This window comes from Chionomys nivalis, chromosome 22 (genome assembly GCF_950005125.1).
Source record: "Chionomys nivalis chromosome 22, mChiNiv1.1, whole genome shotgun sequence".
Taxonomy (NCBI): Eukaryota; Metazoa; Chordata; class Mammalia; order Rodentia; family Cricetidae; genus Chionomys; species Chionomys nivalis.
This window is the reverse complement of record NC_080107.1, coordinates 33,831,376-33,853,657: the sequence shown is the minus strand read 5'-3', so window position 1 is coordinate 33,853,657 and position 22,282 is coordinate 33,831,376. Positions and strand designations below refer to the sequence as shown.

Genomic DNA, 22,282 nt, shown 5'->3' with positions numbered 1-22,282 from the left:
GCAATGCTCCTTCCTTTTTCACAAAATGTCTAGGTGGGAATTTTCTAGAACTCGGCTGTGCCATTAATTACCATGATTACAACTCCATGATCCATCATCTTTGGAGACTGATGTTCACATTTTCTGTCGGGCTCTTTTGGTTTAATTGGGCTGTGCCTGTTTTCTATCATGGCAGTACCCATTTCTGCTTTTAACATACCACCTTTGCTCAAGGAGAACAGGTTCCTAGCGCCCCGTACCTTCTGTCTGAATGGATGACCCATGCTACCCTCTCTCTTTCTCTCGCATAATTGAAAATTTAAAACCAGCTACTGCTTTAGCTCAGGAGCCACTTACTTTATTAACAAATTTATCAAAGTTGTGAGTGGCTCTCAGAAGAGTTTACTGGCACTGTGTCAATTCATGAGGAACCAAGATAAAATAGCTGGTCAATAGAAGAATGCTTTAATGAGCTGGCCCCATTGCTTACCCTGCTGATGGTCCTGTTTCAGGGAACAATCACGTTGTGTTTCTTTCCGTGTCCACTAGTTGGAGGTTATTAAGGTCTATTTTCTCTTCTCCCCTTTTGTTCTTTTGGAAATGAAGTATAAATTCAAGCAGCAGTGCAAAGATCTTTTTGAACTCTCGATCATAAAAAAGAAACTTGATAAATCTGTCGTGAAAGAAAGGTTGCATATTGTAGCCATGAGTAATTCGCCGACGGTGAACTCATTAGAGGAGGAAGACATGTATACACATATTACTGGGAAAAGTAGCCATGGAATTTACATAGGGATGAATTATAGTAGTCCCCGTCTTTTTTAATAACACTGAGATTATAAAAATGGGTTCAAACGTGACTATTTAGCTAGAAAATTTATTCGGAGAGTAAACAATTTCGCTATATGAATTCTCACTTCTCCATAAAAGGGTACAGAGCATAAATATGGACCACTGAACATATGATGCATGCAAAGCCTTCCATTATGAATCAAATCATCTGTTTTGTATTTTTACAATGTCGAAGTGGGAACGAAGCAGTTAAAACAAAGCGCTGCTGTTAAAATTCCCTGCATTAACTCTGCTAATTATTTCCAGACTTAATCATGATTTGTACTTTGAGTGAGTCACTTAAAGTTTCAATAACTTAGTTTCTCAAACTATATATTGAGAGCTGAAATTATGGCTTCTATTTACATTGAACATATGGAAAAGAAGGAGATAGTAAATGACCCACAGTGTATTAAGCCTAAATCTTCCCCTTTTGTCCCTCTAGTGTAGGGAGTAACATTTAAAACCTGCATGCTCTAGACCCGCCTGCTGGAAGGGTCATGCTGGAAAGTCTGTCCACTCCAAGCCCATCATTAGCCCGAGTGTGTACGGCCTGGGAAGAAACATACAAAGGCTGAAACAAAACATAATGAACGTCCTTTTTCTTTTCCACCAATTTTGGGTAAGGTACTGTTAAGAAGGTATCAATACAGAATGACCCCCCAAATACAAGAAAGTTGTGTTGGAAAACCTTAGTTGAGACAACAGCACGCTTGTTGGGACAGTCCTTGGGATGGTTTGAGAAGTACCTCAGAACCTCTGAGGATGAAAATTCTGGTTTGACCTTATTTTGACATTTCTTTCTGGATCTCTCGCTGCGGACACCATGGGGTGCTAAACTGATTGCACTGATCACTCCTGCCAGCTTTGCCCTGATGTCCTCTTGAATGGAAGCTGAAAGCTGGCAACTCCTGGCTGTTAACGAGACTCTCTAGCCTCACCTGAGATTGATTCACGCAAAATGCCTTTAGTAAAATGATAAGAAGTAGCCCTGAAAGCTGCCCAGTGCTGTGTTTCTGAGGAGTAGCAACTCGGCTCTTTTTTAGTGACATTTCTGAAGCCTTAGCTCTCCTAGAATTTCCAAATATATAAAAAAAAAATAACAATGAAAACATGTAATTGTGACATGGGAATACTGCGAGAACAGCAGTTTGGCAGGAAAAGGAAATATTTCAAAATAAGTCCCAAGCAAGCAAAGTTCTGGCAGATACACGATCCTGGATTATATTATCCAAACTGTTAGATTCTGGAAGATTTGGGGTTTTCTTTTGTGGTTCCCATACCCTTAATAGAATGGTAGTAGATGACCATCATCCACACTGTGTGGCCCTTCCCTCCATTACTGTGGGAAAAAAATGCACAAGAGGTACCAGGGAACTCCCCAAAGACTGGCCTGGGTAGAAGACTTATGTTGAGTTAATGCTTACTGTCACACATAATGCTATTAACTGAAGAGCATCTGAGAAAGCTCGCTATCCTAATACCTTCCAAAGTACAGGATCCTAGCACCTCTCTGCCTTAGCACCAATTAAATCTCTCAACTGCTTAAGAATCCTGTTTAAAGGTAGTGCTGTTTGCCTCTACGTGCTCAGCCTTAAATTGCATACTTTAAAAAAAAAAAAAAAAGATTCTTCGTCTTTGAAAAATATGCCATTGAGCTTCAAAGAAAATTTTACAATCAGTGGAAAACTAAGAGGAAAATATGAAGGAAATATGTGCATTATTTCCAGAAACCCCAGAAAGTGTGCACAGCCAAGCTAACTTACGAGGAGGTGACAATACATAGAATTAAGGGACATTCCTGTTCTCCTCTGTAAATCAGATTAACTGCTCTAGAATTCAAACCGTATCTCTTACAACAATTGCATACTTTAAAAAAAAAAAAAAAAGATTCTTCGTCTTTGAAAAATATGCCATTGAGCTTCAAAGAAAATTTTACAATCAGTGGAAAACTAAGAGGAAAATATGAAGGAAATATGTGCATTATTTCCAGAAACCCCAGAAAGTGTGCACAGCCAAGCTAACTTACGAGGAGGTGACAATACATAGAATTAAGGGACATTCCTGTTCTCCTCTGTAAATCAGATTAACTGCTCTAGAATTCAAACCGTATCTCTTACAACTCTTTTCATTTTCAAATAAAATGTTTAAATGGGAATGGAAAAAAACTGCTCATTGGCTTAACATAAATCTTCAAACTGCAGGAAGTTTCACCCTCAAAAAGTAGTTAAATCTCTGAGGAAAAAGAAAAGGCTGAATTCTATTTTTCATAAATGATGGATTATTGTACCACACTGTGTATTTTCCAGTAAAGTGTCCTTTTATTTGCACTGTGTGATTACAAGTTTCTAAAAGTATGTGTGGGGTCACTGGGTGCTGTGGGAAAATGAAAGGAACACTGTTCTGTGGGATCAGGAGAGAGATCAGAAGCGAGCTGTCCTGATTATCACAGGCATGTGTTTAAACTTTGCTTTCCTTAATTGCTTATGTTGTATTTACTTAAAATGAACAATTTGGCAAGTTCTTCTCCCTTGACAACAGAAAAGCATAAACTGTTTTATAAGTTTGGCTGTTAACATCAGATTTGTAAACCACAATATTCAAAGGCTTTTACTGCCGTTTGCAGGGCCCCGGGATGGACCTGTCTTCATAGCCAGGCGTCTCTTACATTTTTATTTTGTATTTATAGCACTTTCTTTCTAGTTATTTGGTTAATAAAAAGTATGCCGTATATTACAGTCTTCCACTGACTTTAACGTCTTCATAACTCCCCTTAGAATGAAATGAACAAAGCGTTGATGGCAAAGGCCTTGCAATCTGACTCGTCTAAGGATGATTATTTACGGCTCTGGGAAATGGAAGGTGACACTCAGGGAGGCCATCATTATAAGCACCTACGGAGAGTCTGCCTCTGTTCAAAACTGTGTAACCCTACCCGTGATGCTGTAAGGCTGGGTGAGAAGGAAAGAAGTTAAAACATTTCGAAACCTTTTTCCATTTCCCTTACAATCCAATACACCTTGCAGACATTTCTCACATGTGGAGCCAGATGGTGGGATTGAAAACAATATAATGTACATATATATCTCTCTAATTAAGAATACTATCTCTAGAATACCTAGGGGGTTCCAGAAAGATATAACTCACTACATAATTATTTTCATAATGTAGCATTTGTAGAGTGTGTGTGTGTGTGTGTGTGTGTGTGTTAATTTGCAAAGTACTTTCTAGTCACAAATGTTTATGAGCTCTGTAATGGCAGACAAAACCTACACTGCCTGGTCATATGTTTTTTGACACCCTGGCATGGGAATTGCAGGGGTTTGAGGCGAGAAAAGCAGTGAAAAACAGAATCTTTGGCAACCTGGAAAAACTTAAATTAGTTGCTCCATGCAATTACCATTTCTGTGAAATCGAATGAAATCTCTCCAAGATATGTGTCTTTGAAGGACACTAAGTGTTCTTTAGCCTCACACAGGAATGCAGACCTGGAACCTTTGATTACAGTATAGTATAATAAATATATATATTTAATTATTTATAGTAGTTAATATTGTGGCAATACTCCATCATTCTCTCCATTTCTGTAGTATTAACTAGGTATTAACTATTCCTATTCATATACCACTGAGGTCCTTTGCAATGCCTAGGCCAGAATGTAAGCTGTTTTCTCAGTGTGCTGATGAAGCTTCTACCACCCAGAAAGGAGGGTTTAATTGTGCCATATTAATGCCCCAATTCGTTTAGGCGATAATTCTTAAGCAGGGACAATTGTGCCTCCCTCCAAGATACATTTGGCTGCGTCTAGATGTGGTTTTGATTGTCACGTCTAATAAGGAGGTGCTAGCGGAGATTATGTAAAAAGTCCCCTATAGCTACAACTCATCTGGCCTAAAACACAGATAGCTGAAAACCATTATTTTCAGGTAAAAATATGTTTCATGGTCCTTTTCTATGATAAGTATTATTCTCAGTCTTATATAGCACATTGTCTCAGATCCCAACCAATTTTTGAAACTTAATTTAAAAATAAAATTCCATCATTCTCTACAGCTACCAGGTAGGCAGGATGTCCACCTGCTTCTGCTGGGTGCTTCATCTTGACTTCGAGCCTTGCCAACTGAAGTTTGCTCCTGCCTGGGGTCCAAGCTGGAGGAAGGAGGATGCAGACATACTCTTTCATGTCTAATTACAGATTTTTTTTCTCTCACCGTCTGAACAAGGCAGATTTTAAAAACAGACTACCCATTTTTGTCGATAATTGGGTTAAAATAGTAGAGACAGAAATAGAATTTATCTTATCTCACAGACATATCAAGTTGCCATCAGTAATTAATAATAACAGCCCGTGATTATGGCTGGACCATAAGCTCTCCAAAAGCCCAGAGTCTATTACATTTGTTACATTTGTCATTGAATTCCCCTAACTCAGTATCGAGTGTGATGATCAGCAGACTTTGGTTCAGGACTGAGTGTGACACACGCTTGTCTGAAAACAGAACGAAGATCTGAGGGCAGAGAAGTTAGAGGAATGTGGAGAATTCGGAGGCAAATTTTATAAATTTAAGTAAGAAGTGGCTGCGTCCCAGGAAAAGAAATCCCGTGAGTTGATATAAAAAAAGAAGAGTAGCAAAATTATTTGCGTATGTAAACCTTTCAAAACAATGCCTTATGTAGGTAGATCTAGTATGTAATCAATATTAATTGAAGTTAGCAGAGCTAAGGCACTCCTCCAATAGGTTATTTTTCTGACTGTAACTTTGTTTTTAGATGCAAGGAAATGGAATTATCTAGAGGAACGTTTCTATGTTAAACATAAGGGAATGGAAATAGAAATGAGTTAGCTAGCCCTCTTCTCTTTGCACATCGGATACAATAGCACAATGCTTCCGTGTAGGCAAATTTTATTCCTCTGCCCTAGCTAGACAGAGGGGTCCTGGTAGCCATCCACGTGGCCATTCTGTAACTTGCCTCGCGTTTGTTTTTATACCAAGTAATAAGCATAAACAAAAATGTACAAAAAAAGCAAAAACAAATCAAAACCCTAACTTTGTTTTCAATCCTCAGTGTTCCGGCTGCATCACAGTGCATCTGATACAAGTGATAAGAACCGTGTGAAGAGCAGACTGAAGAAGTTCATCTCCCGAAGACCTTCTCTGAAAACTTTGCAAGAAAAGGGAATCATTAAAGGTACGGGACAGCGTCGTTTTTGTGGCTTGCTCTGTAATGGAAGAAAATATAGTTGTCCAGAAAAATGACCCTTGAGTAAATAAAGTTGGTGGTATGAGATTATAGAGAAAAGAAATAGCCAGAGTTGGCCTCAAAGGACCTGGCCTCTGTACCAGGAGCAGAGAAGTGTTGTCCTGGGAGATGGCCCACGAGAATGACAGTGTGTTTTCCCATGGGCCTGTACTGTTTACATCTGTTTTTCCAGTGTACTTAGTATAAGTAGCCCTTTTCACTGTCAAATGGAGCCTGATTTTAATAGTGGTATCTGGTCATTGAAACCAGAATCTTAGAGAATGCTAGGAAAAAAGCCAGAGACGCCTAGAGAACGACAGTTCAGCGTGAAGCAAAATAAGGAGATTCCCCCTGCAAATATATCTCAGGTAGAAAAATAATCCTCAACTATGCTAGCCGTGAGACTGGAAAGACAGTTCCGTGCATGACAATAATTGGAATCCAGGCTCTGGATCTACCAGTTAACTCTGTTGACAACGTGAAGTGATTTTCCTGAACCTCAGCTTCCCTGTGTGTTACACACACCTGGGGAGGGCATTCGACACACTGCCAAGTCAACCTCATCCAGTAACCGTCAGTCACTTCTACCTTTGGGTTCATCCTTTAGATGGCCCAATTTGAGAAAGATTCAGGTGTAAGTTATCTGTCTGCTGAGGAGATAGAGACAATTCATTAGCAACTCACACAATGTCAACTTTCTCATAAGCTTAAATGTGTGTGTGTGTGTGTGTGTGTGTGTGTGTGTGTGTGTGCAATAAAATGAACAGCTTCTTGGTTCAGCAGTAGGATCTGGCTCCAATCAGGTGAGAAACTGGCCTCACCAGCACCCTCTAGAATGGCCTGAGAAGGCAGCCTTGGAGCCAATGCTAATACACTTTGACTGATGTCTGCCTGCTTGCCTAACTAGAGCTCCAATGAGGTTTCCCCATAGCTCACCGATGAGTCAGTATTCATTAGCAGAGCTATGGAAAATCTATGTGTAATTCTGATTTGATAAGCTTCCATTGTTGTCTTCAGCGGCATCTTTTTTTCCAAATACAGATCAAGTTATGCAAATGTAGTCACTTCCTGGCTTGTTTCAATTTTATCTATGAACTTTTCTCAAGGCTTTCACTGAGATTTTTTTTTTCAGCAAGATAAATGGCATTAAACCAATTTTTAAAAGCATCTGGCTAGTCAAATTCAACACTTCAGCACAATTTTCATAGTTAAGACAGAGTCAGGGGAGAAAGTAAAAATCAAAATTTTAAGCAGTTAAGAAATGTTACATAAAAATAAATGATGAATCATTACACTGCTAATTTCACCAGAAAAAGAAGAAGAAAAAAAGAAAGAAAACCTCTTTCAAGGGGACGAGTATTTAGAAAGAGTACTAGTGTTCTCTATAAGCGAATCGGTGCTGTTTCTAAATGGAGCATTTGCATCACATTCTTTAAATGACCTTCCAGACCCAGGGTAGATTTGCTAAGGCCCTGTATACTTTCCAGTGTTTGCTCTCTAATGTACTTGTTTCCAAAGGTAGAGAGGGGACTAAGCTCTGGCCTTAGCCAGTCCTCACTGAACCCCACTGAGAGGACAGAAGCCAGTACCTTTTAGACTGTGACACTTCGTGTGGTGTCCACAAAGTACACATAGTCACAGTCCTATAGGCAAAACCTATGTTTTTGAGCCATGGGGTCCTGGTAAGACGTGACTGCAAAGGTTAAACTCTAGATCCAGAAAGTCACTTGATGGGGAGGAATTTTATAAATTTTTTAATATAGCTATTGAGAAAAATACAGCGATACCAAATATAATAAAATGGCAAGTCACAAGATAACCTCTGAAATTGTCCAAATGGATTTGCATTGCCTAAGGGAGGAAGGAGCCCTTTTCAGATGTATGAGTTTATTACAGTGAGCTGCTCGCTGAACCCACAGTTTGAATCAGCTTTATATATAGATTGTGAGCAAATAGGTATATTTTAGGGGAGTGGCTGTGTTTCTTCATAACAGCAACTCATTTATGGAATTTACTAGCTCTTCAGTTTTATCCAAGTTTCTCTGTTGTAATCTTTCAAATAATAGCATTGATGTTCATACCTAGGAATTATTTGGGTTTACAGCTTTTAGAAAAGGTAACAATTGTTTGGTGTTTGGGCTTTTGTTGTTTAGGAACAACCAAGGCTTCCTGGTATAAAAACAAAAGAGCTGTGTCTTAGAAATTTGTTTTATTCTCTTACTATATATAGAACCCAAGTGAAATTAATACCATATGGCTTCTATATTTAATCATTAGTATATGAATCTATTTAAAGATGTAAAGATAACAGAGGAAACCCAGAGTATGTGTTATTAAGCAATGTTTCTAGCTCCATTCCCACTTTGCTCTTAAGGGGATGCCATGTTGGTTTCTATTCACAAACCTTCAGGAGACGAGCTCCTGATCTGTGTCATTGTTGTGTGGATGCAGACTAGTTTGCCAATATCTTTTGCATTAATGTTGATTAGTCTGTCAGTATATTCTGTATCTTTAAGGATGTGGTGTGTTGCTTTATTATTCTTAAAGTTCTTTATAAACTCCATGGGCCGATGGGTTCCACAAGGGATAATGTTGATGTTCTTGATTCCCAAGATTGTTTCACCAGTTAAAATCCATCAGAATTTTTTATTGTGATTTTTCTGTGCAGATCCCTCTCTGGTTTTGATGTTGTTGTTGTTGTTTTTCTGTCTTTCTACGTTGGCTTTTGGGCTATCAACTACTTTCTCTCCTGTCTTTTTGTTCCACTCTTCTATTCCTCTTCTATCCCCTGCTTTTCTCTCTGGTTATCTTCTAAAGTCAGAAGGAAACCTCAGCTGGAAATGTTGACTTATTACGTTCTGATTTTTCTCTAAGTGTTCTGGGTTGTATTTGCTCTCTGGAAACTTCATGATTAATCCCTTTTGTTACTTTGAGACAAAAATCATTAACCCATTTAGAAAACACTTTCAATATCACTACCATTTGGGGGGGGGGTTGTTTGATTGTGTGTTTGTTTTAGAAGTCCTCAAACTTGCGTCAACCCAACTAGGGCGAGGTTTTGTATTTGTTTGTTTGGTTTGGTTGTGTGTGTGTGTGTGTGTGTGTGTGTGTGTGTGTGTTGATAAGGATCAAACCCATAGCCTTGTTCATGGTACAAAAGCACTTTATTACTAAGTTCTATTTCCCAGCAAATGCCCACATACTGTACTAGTGGTTTAGTTGGATATAAAATTCCACTACTTCTAAAAGACAGAATTAAATACTTCATTCTTATAATTCACCTTTTATACAGTAAGGGTTGCTTTTTTTTCTCTCTCAAATTAAAATCGTTTGGTACTTTGTGTTTAAGTTTTATAAACAAGATAATGTATATAGTTGACAATACTTGTCTAATTTATTCTGCTTAGCACTTAATCCCAAGGATACTGATTCCTTTCAACTCTAAAATGATCTTCCTTTTGTTTGGGTGTTGACACATTTCTCCCATGTGTGTCCTGTTCCTCTTTTGAGTTCTTGTCTCACTGTTATATCACCAGAATGAATCGTTTTTCCAATATTAATTTTTCTCCTAGCCTGAAAGAATTCTCAGAATTACTCCTCAGTCTTTATAAGAGTATCAATAATTCTTTATCTGGATTTCTTTCTTTTTCTCTGTGCCTTTTGCATACCTCATTCTCTTCCATGTCATGCGAGTAAACTTGGCACTCACTTAGCCACAGTCAATAACACCACTAACACTCAGTATGTTCCTTTTCACTGAGTTAAAACTACATATGTGTGTATGGCTTTTCTTTAAGACATAACTTAGAATTTTTTGTTACTTTGGAAGTTTAATTTTTATTTTAAACTACTATCTTTCATTCTTGGAATCTTTCACTTGAGTCTTTCAATTTACTTATTTCATTGTATTTTTGACAAGTCAATTATTTTGCTCAAATGTCTGGCAAATCCCTTAGAAAGGCAAGGACACTGAACACACTGGTTTCAAAAAAAATGAGCTGAGAACTTAGTCTTATCCTTCTGATTCTCTTTAGTTTGTAATCTTTTATTTGTTAGTTTGTAATCTTTATTTGTAAGGTGGCATTAGCTAGTTTTTCCCAGCTATATTCACTTGATCACATCAGCTAACTGCAGGGGCATTTAAGTAATTACCCCCTACATAAGCACAACTAATTGTTTAAAATTTCTGTCAAAGAAGAAAATGTCTTTGAAAAGTCACAGTACTTTTGTTAAAAAAAAAATATCAGTTTTATTGAGAAATAAAGAAATAGTCACCATTCCTATGACAAATACAAGTTAGTCTTATGTTTCTCATTTGTGTTTATGAATACTAAAATAACTGAGTTAAAGAAAAGTATTTTTAAATAATTTGGTAGAACTTAAAGATGACAGAATAATCTTATTAGCCCACTGTGAATTCCATAAGGAAACCTCTATCTGAGCATCACTGCAATGCAGTTTGCAGTAGAGTCATGCTCAACTTTGCCACCTCTCTCTGTGAGGCTGAGAATAATTGTGTTTGGATGTATACACTAGGGCGTGGGTCTGGCATTACTTGGGCATGAGGCACTCTCATAGCTTCCCCAATATATACTAATGTGCTTAAAAAAAATCTTACAAATCTTCTTTTCTTCGAACTTCTTTATGGCTCATAATTGAACTGTGATCCTTACATGTGAGCTGTGTCATGATTTAATATTAGCCAAAATTAATAGCCAACCTTAAGCTTCTTTATCTTGGCCTACAAGCTTCCTGGTTCCTTTGCATTAATAGGTCCTGGTTGGTTACTGTTATTTAAAGGCCCTTAGGAGTAAATGTATGGTTAACAGAGTACCACATAGCTAGCTTTTGTTCAATAATAAAATTTGGGTCACCATGAGAATTGGAGAAATGGTGGAAATCATGCACCTGGGTAGTCTACGTCTTTTAACAGCCTGTTAGCTTGGGAGGAAATGATCAGGTCTTATGGGATATTAAAAACATATCAACTTTGGGACAATGAAAGAGAATTAGATCCAGAAAGGGAAATTCCTAGTTAGGGAAGAGAAAAATGATGAGCCAGTTTAACAAATTGGTTTGCTTGCGGTTCAAGGATTTATTTTCTCATGGGGAGAAACTTTTCTTACAGATATTAGTCAGAATGTAATATTTTTTGAGAATATAAAAGGTATGTATGTATAATCTTCCCTCCAGATCCATGGGCTTGCCCTACATAAATGGGCTTGACCAAAAATGGATTGAAAATGGTAGAGAAAAGTGGCATTTGATTTGTAGTTAATGATTTCCAAGCCCCATGCTCAGACAGAACACACTCATCCTCTATCTGGAATTTTGACACATACTCTTTATGGTTAATAGAGTTCTAGTACCAATTAGAATAGTGTATTTGAATCTTCCATCTGGAAGACTATCAGGTTTCTGTGAAATGAGGAGTAGAGAGGCTAAAGAGATGACTCAATGGTTAAGATCACTGGGTATTCTTATGGGAGACTTAAGTTTAATCTCAAACACCCACATGATGGCTTATAACCACCTGTAACTGCTGTTCTAGGTAATCAGACACCTTGTGCTCTCTGAAGGAACTACACTCCTGTGATGCACAGACATACATGTAAGCACAACACCCATACACATAAAATAAAAATGAATAAATTTTAAAAATAAAGTAAGTTGAAGATGAGGACCAAAAAAGGGAAGCAGTTGTAAGTTATGTTGTACTTGGCTTCATCCTGTGAATGTATACCATGTTTTAAGCATACACACTGTACACTAACTCAAAACGTGTATGTGTATACATCTGTGTATACATGTTTATAATTAAAACAAGCCATCTTTGTACAACTCATTGATAACACTCTCCAAAGCATGTTCTTTTTTGTTCGTTTGTTTTGATTTGGTTTGGTTTTTTGAGAAAGGTTTATTCTGTAGCTTTGGCGCCTGTACTGGAACTCACTCTTGTCGACCAGGCTGGCATCAAACTCACAGAGATCTGCCTGCCTCTGCCTCCCAAGTGCTAGGATTAAAGGCGTGTGCCACCACCGCCCGGCTCAAACCATGTTCTTGACTAGTTGCAGATAACCAAAAGTCAGACTGATATATTATTTCTTTTAGGTGTCAGAAGTCTTCTGCGCTATAAACAAGAAGTTAATGAATATTTCATGTCTCTCATCATATCCTAAATCTTTGCTCTCTGAAAAGACATGTGCCCTTTGTCAATGTTCAGAGCCCCCTTCCTGCGGCCTCTGTGAACCTGTGAACAACTCCAAAGCCAGTTTTAGATACTGAGCTTTTCCCCCTCTGATTTTTATAATCCTACTCCCCATACAAAGTATCAGTTGCTGATTTCATTTCGTTTTGAAGTAGCTAATTCCAGGAGACTGGAGCATAATTTCATCCTGATCTAGAGAAGGAACAAATACATAAAGAAATGTTTTATATGCAGCCAGACAGATGGATTGACCACGTATCTGAGAACTGGCTCTACCCTGTCCTTCTGCGTGATATAAGTAAGATTTAAGATTCTATACTATGTGTAGGTTGAGTGTGTCTCTAAAAATCACCCCACACCAGAGCTCTCCCAGCAAGCATCTCATCAGGGACAATGCTCAGCAGATGTGCTAGGCTGCTACAAACAAGGAAGTATTGATGTCAACATTTCATCTTGACATATCCTAAGATTAAGGGAGTGTCCTCAGTATCTTTTACCATCACTGACAGTTTGGCTTTACAAACACCCCCAAATTCATATCTATAATAAATCGCCCTATCTATAATCAATCGCCAATACCCCATAAATTTACAAAACAAAATAAAGAAATGACATCAGTATATTTTTTTTTCTAAATAAAGTAACTTCCTTTTGTTTTATTGCCCTACCTGATTAATGATTAAAAGTTAACCATCCTCAAGCCAGGTGTAGTGGTGCTTGCTCTGAGTCCCTGATCCTCTGGGGGCTGATATGGGAGGCTCACGTCAGCCCAGGTGCTCAAGGCCAGCCTGGGCAAGATGGTGTGAACCAGCCTTAAAAAGAAAACACATCAGCCAGCCCCATATAAACTGCATTCTTTAGGAAAACAGTTCCAATTGCAAGCGTTCTTTCCCTGCAGTTAGACTTTTGTCTGGGGCAGGAAGGAATATGTTTGATCAGAATTTGACTAATCACAATTAGCTGTCTCTCCGTGCCAGCCAAACTGAAATATGAAGAGGTCTATCGCTCAGATATTCTTTGAAATGATCTGTGTTGCTCCAAGTGTGTTCTATCAAAACGTTTTCTGGGGCAACAGATCGGAAAACATAAACTTTATGTAGTATTGCTCCTCCTCGGTTATGTCGCTTTAATATGTTCTTTCTTTTTGAAGATAAAAGTACATAAAAGAGTTCTGGGAAAGCAGCTAAATGTCATAAACACCCTGCACTCCCTCCCCCAGGGCTCCATGGCCCAAAGTTAGAAAGGGTTTGATGGAAGTGGTGACTGCCTTGATCTCCTTGGAATACTCCTCCTTCAATGTCGTCTTCTGTCTGCAGGAGGCAGATCCCGCCTTGCAGCTACTCCTGGGAGGGGACGAGGTATTTCTGGCAGCCATGTTTTCCAAACACAACATTGAGACACATGGCCTGACCGTGACATAATATTTGAAGTAGGGTCCGTGCTCAGAGATCCAGAACATATGGCTATTTTCTTATAAAAAAAAAAAGTGTCCATTGAAGATACTTTCTAGATATTTAGTCACTTAAAGGCACATTCTCTTACTCTCCAGTCTCATTCTTAAAGACATTACATGCAGATCACAAAAGTAACCACCTTTCCCTTAAATGTGTTTCTTAGGGTGCTTGAGAGTCACCCTGTTGACGACAGAGTGGAACTCATAGCCATCAAGAAAGAAATGCAAACCAGACTGCCGAACATATTATGAATATATTGCTCGTCTTAAAGTGGCTAGCTGGTTTTTCACACTGGAGTATTGACTAGCTGTCTGTGCTTGATGTATGCCTTACCAGCCTGTGCCGACTTATGGTTAGAGCTTAACTTGTTAGCCCTGCTTTTGCAGCCCATTCAGAATAACTACAGATGCCTGGAGATATTAAAATTGACTGCTCAAATGGACTCAGTGTGGGAGTTTCATTGGTTTTAAATTGATAACAGCTGAAAGAGAGCATGATTAAAATGTACATCGGCACAGGACGTATGAACTCTTAGAAACAGGCTCCAGTACTGTGGGAAATTTTTTTTTCTTTCATTTTCCTAGCATAGTTACTCTCAAGCAATCTTTGTCTACACTTTAAACTGCCCAAAAATATTCAGGAGCTAAAAGAAGAAATAATTCTTCAGAAACTGAGTTATATTTTGTACAGTAGATTTCTAATCTGCAGGGAACGTTTAACTTAAGTAGCATTCCAGAAGGTGGTAATTGGGTCTATTTCCCAGGCATTGGAGTTAAATAACCTATATAGGAAGCATTAACTGTCATAATAGAGGGGTTGGGGTGTCATGTATATCTCTCACTTTAACTCATTAAAGCCAGAGACCCAAAGGGTCTTATCACAGATAAGTTAAACAAAACCTCATCTTCACTTCCTTATTTCCCTGGGAAATGTTATTATTGTTTTCACTATTTAAAAACATGACCTAAATATTTTTCTTCTCAGACAAGAGCAAAAGAAGTGTGTAGAAGAGGAATAGGGAAACATTTTCTTCCTCCTAAAATTAGCTACACCTTACATGAAGCAAGTTCTATTAAATATATTTTCACAATTTAATAGTAGCTGGGGAAAAGACCCAGTAAAGAAAAGAATTCAGAAGTATTTAAAGTTTATAAGAAATATCTGTTTATAATACATGCCTTCTATAACATGTTTTTTCCAAGAGTCCAGGCCTTTTCTTTACAATTCTCTGCCCTAACTATGTTCTATCTTTAAATATCTCTGCTGTCTTACCTTTGATATCCCATTAAAAATGTTACACACACTTCATAGAGCTAACTGAAAAAGCATTAGGATCTGCTGAGGAGCTGTAAAGCTGAATAACATATACCCATCTCACTTTACTATTTTGAGATAAAATCTAAATCACTGTGCCCATTAGCATAGTCCCAATATATCAGGAATTATTTGCATGGTTTTAAACAAGAGTTTCAAATATATTAGGCAATAATTTTAGTAGAAAATATACATTCATTCATACATGCAAGAAAACCAAACATAAAAAGATCTACTAATTTAGGAAACAAAACAAATCATGAATATTTTGGTCTGTAACAAGAGGGCAGGCTTGTTGGGGTTTTTGTCCCATCTGGTACCCCACAGTCAGAAAGCCCCAAAGAAAATCACACAGAGATCTCTGTAAGTTATAAAGCTGATGGACCTATTAGCTGAGGATACTTTTTAGCTCTTGTAGCTTATATTAACCCATTGTTCTTATCTAAGTTTGTCATATGGCTCAGTACCTTTTTTAGCTGGCAGGTCACATCCTGTTTTCTTGGTGGTGTGTTTTGGTCAATATGTGTAAGAAAATCTGATATACATTTAATTCTTACACTTTGTTCAGAAGTATTATCTTGATACTATTAACTTCTTGAATTTTGCCCAAATTATAATATCTACATCTGGACAAAAATTATAAAATGACCCAGCTTGACACCTTCCCGAAATGCACACAACTGTTGGACTTTTATTAGGTAGATGGTTTCTGCAGACCATCACATGCCACCAGGACTGATGTTTCCATAGGACATAATGCCCTTAAAAGAGAGTGAAAGACAGATTCCAATCTCTTTCAAGGTTGTCGAGCACCAATACTACAATGATATTCTTATCTCGCCACATTAGACAGGAAGGAAATTTTCGAGGAGATGTCATCCAAGTTAAACACATGTGAAGGCCGTTAACTAGAATATATCACTTCTAACATGTCCCTTTGAACTTATAACTCAAATCTGTACAGGCAAAAGAAAAGATAGAGTAGGAAGAGGCCTGGCCTTAGTTAACCTCGCAAGGAAGGAATCTATCACATGACTAGAGGCTGGGAAATAAAAACGTAGATGGTCTGAAAGTAATGTTCAGAGCATATCTTAATATCTTGAGGTTACAAATAAGCTAAGTGTCAGAAAAGCCATTGCCCCTGAACTCCCTCATGCATTGTCTTGTGAAGAGTAGAACACTGTGTACTTCCACATGTCAAATGCACTGAGACTCTAAGCATGCTCCAATTTTTTATCTTAAAAACTAATTGGCATGCACTATTCAATATTATGTACAGCATTTGACAGGACCTCATTTAGTGTTGTTTTAAAGATGAATAACATGTCCAAAAAACAGATCCTATTTTGGTTATGAATCTGTTCACATAATTATCAGTTGATAAAGTCAAAAATATATTAGAAAATCGAGCACGTTAAACTTTGCATCAAACATACTTCCAGACTTGGCAAGCCTTTCACCGCAGCACAGCACTTGGGAGGCAGACACAGGCTTATCTCTAAATTTGAGGCTGGCCTGGCTAATGTATTGTGTTCCAACCCAGTCATGGATATGCAGTGAGATGCTTATAGGTTGAGTGAACAGTATGGAGAAAACATACTGGTTTGTAATGTAGCGTTAAGCATAGGCATATAAATGGGGAGGTCTGTAATGAGGTTGGTGGAATTCAACTCAAGACGCCACGGTGACATGTGGAAAGTATCACCAACATGATTATTTAGTGTGAGAGTTGAAAAATTCCTGCTTGCAGATAAGGATTCCACAGGAGGAAATGTGCCTTTGCCCCAGGGGAGGGTGAAAGGACACAAGCCAGTGGTGATAAACACAGACCACACAGACTTACTTGGTTCAAGGCAACATAATTCGGTTTTGGACACAAGATACATTGCCTGGGGGAATTCTATGGCTGGAATAAGTATTTCAAGGTAAAGTCTTAGTGGAAAGACTTTCGATGTTATAGCCACAGACATCTATCTACACCCACAATCAGCAGCTACAATGTGAACTTTATCAAAAAGGCTCTGTCTGAGGCTACTTCCTGGTGGCCCAGCTGTGGCTCTCCAAGAACCTACTATTGACATGACCACTGACCTTCAGGTTCGTGTACAGACCTTTGTCACTCATCTGAAACCTGAAATTAAAAATCTGTACTGGTTAATCAGGCATAGCCTCTAAAGGCTGTGAATAGTCTCTTGGAAAAGGTCTGAGCCTACCGTCCCCGTTATAACCAGACTTGAACCCCAGAACCCAAGGACATCTAAGGAAATATATGACTCTTTCTTGAAAGAAAGTGATAAACACAAAAGCCATACTTAGTTTTGCAGTATTAGGCATGCTTGAAATACTTACATATTTGTACATTGATTTCCTTCCTTGAGTGTGGGAACTGATGGGGTGCTTAGGTAATGGTAAAAGACAGGTTAGCCAAGACTCTTGCTAAGCTAGTCAGAGGACAACCCTATTTTGTTGTTGCTGTTTCGTTCAGTTTTGTTTTTATCGAGGAAAGCAGTGCGCCTTGAACCATCAAGACTACTGAATTTTAAAATAGATCTGAAGTCTAGTTTTGTCTTTACCGCTTACATGTTTTGTAAATTTGGGCAAGGTGATGAAATTATCTGTCTTCACACATTCCAAATAATACCTCTTAGGATTGTTGACATTTTATAAAGAGCAATTACTGTAACAAACATCGACTTCTAATTTTATGCTCTATTTCTAAGTCTCATCTTGCCAGTGTACAGCATTCTCCTGATTAGGGAGAATACACTCTGAATTTGTCAAAAGTGATTGATTTTGGTACAATTTTGTGACATTCCACTAATAAAGGCAGCATCTGAAACATTCTGTGTAACTAGCTCTGTGCTGAATCGGGATGGGCTTATGTTTCCTTCTGTTTTAGTTTTGATTGCTATTTATATTGCCTACTGAGATATATACATTGAAATCTTGTGTTACTAGGGGGTGCACACTTCCACAAAGCTCTTCAAATATGAGTGAAGAAGATATATGTTCAGAAATATGGTGTAGTATATCAAATGCCAGATGCTTTAAGGAACATCCAAGTCACAAATTTGGGGGAAATTACAAATGGAAAGTGTGGATTAATGTTTCCCTTTTTCTTTGGTCTTTAGTCTGAGTCTCTGAGTTAAACCATTTGTACTGGGGACAAGACATTTGAGTTGTGCTCCATTAGGATAGCCTGGAGACACAATGACTGGTTGGGATAAAATGCTGAGAGTTTGATGATAACAATCGTTTGGCGTAGTTGTTTTGGACTACTGTAAGCTAAATAAACTTCTACGAAAAGTTTATATGTAAAGTTTTTCTATTGGATGATTTTCTTTACCTTTTACTTACTTTAAAACCTTTATTAATCTATCCTGTGCCAAACAATATGTAAACCCTGGGTCACAAAGATGAATATGTTGTGCCTCCCTTCTGTAAGATCAGTCTTTTTAGCACTGCTACAGAGCAATAGTCTAACTCAGCAATTTTGTGAGTGTAAACAACAAACTATCTCCACTAGAAGGTTGATGGAAAGACTTTGGAAAGAGATATTGCTGAACTGTTCACATTAAGTGTTGTGATCTAGTCTTACTTGATTCTCATAAAATCCTAACAGAAAATGTGAATGGCTCTCTTTTCCAGGAACACAACTTCCCAGTTCCCAGTAGTAGTTACTAGCTCCTGTTCATTTTTTCTTCCTTTTTTAAACATTGTTGTCTATAGATTGCCCTAAGAAAGAATATTACAGCAACTGGGCAAACGGCAACCTTGAGAGTTATGTGTTTCCCCACTTAGGGCGACTAAGATTGCAGAAACATCCCAGTGCCCAAGCATGCTCAACCCCGCCTTTGAGCCTGGGTAGAACAGAGATTTCAAGATGGCGCTTCGCTTTTCCCCATGTGCATATGCAGATGGTTTTTAAAGACCTATAGCATCACTCTGAGCCTTTGAATCTCACAAGGTGCAAAATTGCTCCATTTCTTTGTGTCTAAGCTCTTTTCTTAACAGAAATTCATTCCTAGCCCCAGGCTATAGCTATTGTACACATACCTTTTGTCCTTTCTTGGAACTCTCATTGACCTCAGTTCTTGAGCTAATATCAACACGTACAGGAAAACATAAAAGATGGTAGACTTCATTCTGCTGTCATCCTGTGTTCAGTAGACACTTCCAACTGAAGTGTCTATCCCATCTCTATAGTCCCTTCATATCCCAATAAGAAGTTCTGTTGCCTGGGTAGTCACTGGGTCTGAAGAGCAGCCTTGACCTAGAAAACGTGCGAGGTACAAAGTGGCCTCTCACAATGGGATGCCCAGTCATTCAATTTTGTGGGTAAATTTTGGGCAAAATAAGGTGTTTTAGAAATGTCTTTCAATTCTCCCTTTCTGCAGTAAGAGCTGAAACAATAAGAAACAGACAGTATTTGGTTGGAAACCCCAAAAAGACAACTTGTTTTCAGAAATGTGTGCACCAAGGCCTTCGAATTTGGGCTCATAATCCCTTCTCTCCAGTGACGTTGCTGGAACTGGTTTTCTGTTTCTTTACACAGAATAACTAGTGAGCGACACTGCTTCAAACAACCTACAGAGAACGGGAATCCGTACGCACAGCTTACACACCCGCCCCAGTGCTCCACAGAACCACACGACTTCTGGGCTCTTAATATGGTTTATTATAAAATCCTTTACCTGCCTCAAAGCACTTCTCATCAAAGCCACTTCTAAGCTGAAGCGGAGGACTAAAGAATGCCTTTAACAGAATCTTGAAATAGCTTTTAACCCGAGGCTGCGAGAGAAAGTGCTTTTAACCTAAAGTGCTTTCCTCTTAGGTACTTCAGCACATACCTAGCGCTCAGCATTAGTGGCTTGAAGAACACCCTTAAGAACCAAATGAAAGAGACTCCATTATAGATATTCAAACCTGTTATATTAATACATTACAAGCAATATTTGAAATCATTAAGCAGTTTTACTCCCAGTGAATTTGAGTCTTTTCTTATTGAGCTCTGCATTCATGCAAATAAATTGAAGTCTTTACCACTTGAGATTCTAGCGAATCTATGCTGCTGTTAGAGAAAATGGGCTTTGTACCTAGATTTTGCTTAATTCCGGAGTTAAATTTTCTGTGCTTTCCCTGCCCAAAAACAATCCTTCAGTTCTTAATCACTGAATGATGTTTTCATCTTTAGTCTCTGTTAGTTGTCTTTAAAAGGTAAATTGAGTCATTTGGAATTAGTTCACTTATCCGCCCTAAGTTTTTTGCATAAGATTCTTTCCTCATAGTTGCAAGTCAAACCAAAAATAAAAATATTTTTCCCGAATAGTGTCCATCCCACTATAAAGTGGGTCTTCCTTAGTTAAAGACCATCAGACTTGATGGGAGCTTTAGTTTTGTGATTGGGTAGGTGAATTCCGTGAACAGTTTTCTATTGAAAATATACTAAGTGATTGTAAGCAAATGCTAGAGAAGCCAGCAAATTTTGATATACTTCAACTTTATAAACAATTTTCTTTCTTCTGTTGACCCTCCCTATGCTTCTAATGAGGTGATGCAAGGTGGATAAAAAGCACAAAACATTGTCAACTCCCTCTGCTAGGAATAACTGTCTGCTCAACAAATATCTGTCCATATTAGTCATCTAAACCTCAAGAACTGAAATGAGCTTTTTTTCTCCATTGTCAATGTCACTGTCCTTAGCTGTAAATCATTTACTTTTATAAAATGTATCCTCTTGCTCAGTTTTATCTTCCATTTACTAATGAATGGATTGGGTGACTGGAGGCATGCATGTATTGCACGCATACAAAAACAAGAGGAGGAGGTGGCACTATGCATGTATTGCACGCATACAAAAACAAGAGGAGGAGGTGGCACTTATCTTGTCCTACTATGCAATGTCCCTTTTACCTTGAATATTATTTTTTCACTTAATAAACTCTTTCTCTTTTACACTTTCAGCTGAAAATCTCCAATGCGCTGAAACTATCTTTTTCCCCCCTCCCTTTCATTAATTCCCACTTCTGTTCCCAAAGCTATTATGTCATGTTTTAATATCCTTTTAGAGTATGGATGGGCTGTGAACTCAGACACCATCTTATTCATCTCTGTCCATCATGGGAAGTTATTGCCTGGAATCAGACTAAGAAAGAATAAGGCTGGACATGGATTTCTGGGCTTAGAGTCATGGTTTGTTTACAGGTTCCTATTCGGTCATGATAAAACTTGGGTGAGCGAACAGCTCTTTGGTGGCCCTTGCTCTTCTCATGATCCCTGTTTCTTGGCTTTCTTTTCTCTATTCTTCTTAGTCTCCAACTCTTGGACACTGTTCAAACATTCTGGGGCTGAAATATTCCATCCCTGTGACTTCTAATTCCATCTATAGGTTGATATTCTCCAAACTTAAAACGTCAGCCTCACACTCCAGACTTGCATATTCAAATGTCTATTTGACATCTTCTTGGGTGCTTGGTAGACATCTCAAATTTATCCGGAGCAACCCTTGATTCCCTGGCTCCCACGTGTTCTCTATTTCAGGAAATACCACAGCCATGTGCCAGCTGGAGTCACCCTCGACTCTAACTTTGTCTCTTTCACTTCCATCAGCAAATCCTGCCTAAAAATATATTCTAAATTAAACCACTTTTAGTCACTTCCGTTATTACCATTCTTATCCAAGTACCATCTTTTCTCTCGGGACTATTTCACGAGCCCCTTGCCTAGCCTCTCTGCTTCTCGGCTTGACCCTCTTAAATTTAGGAGCTACACGGCAACTGCTCCAAAGGATCATTTAGAGATGGAAATCATACCATGTCATGCCTCCACCCCCAGGAATCTCCAGAGCCTTAGCATAGAACCATATTTAAAGGTATAGTGTCCTCCTATGACCCGTGTGTTTCTACCTGCTTTGGCCCGCAGGCTATCTTTTCAATTTCATCAGCACCGCACTGCTTCCTGGCCACCCCACTCCACCCACACAACCCTCTGATCCCACAGCCTTCTCCAGCAGCTTTGTGTGTTTTCTGTTTCCCTATGTGTTTATGTTGCTTGATCCTCTCAAATGTCATCGATTTAGAGATGTCTTCCCTGGCTATACCATCAGCTCTGCCTTTGCTAATCTATTTCTGACTTCATATTATGTATTAATGTGCTTGTATTTCCTTTCTCCACTTATGTACATAAGCTGTGTAGTGATGGAAACTTTTTACTATTCCAGTCCTAGAGATATTGGAAAAAGCTCTTGAATGGATAA

The 22,282-nt window shown here is 38.4% G+C and overlaps 1 protein-coding gene across 1 annotated transcript in view; it reads left to right on the top strand.

Annotated features, from left to right (window-relative positions):
• Arhgap15 (Rho GTPase activating protein 15) overlaps nucleotides 1–22,282 on the top strand; it is a 598,323-nt gene that overhangs the window by 338,914 nt on the left and 237,127 nt on the right. The window contains exon 9 of the mRNA XM_057755169.1: nucleotides 5,878–6,000. Within this exon, the coding sequence (XP_057611152.1) occupies nucleotides 5,878–6,000 (123 nt within the window). The remainder of the gene's footprint in view (nucleotides 1–5,877; nucleotides 6,001–22,282) is intronic.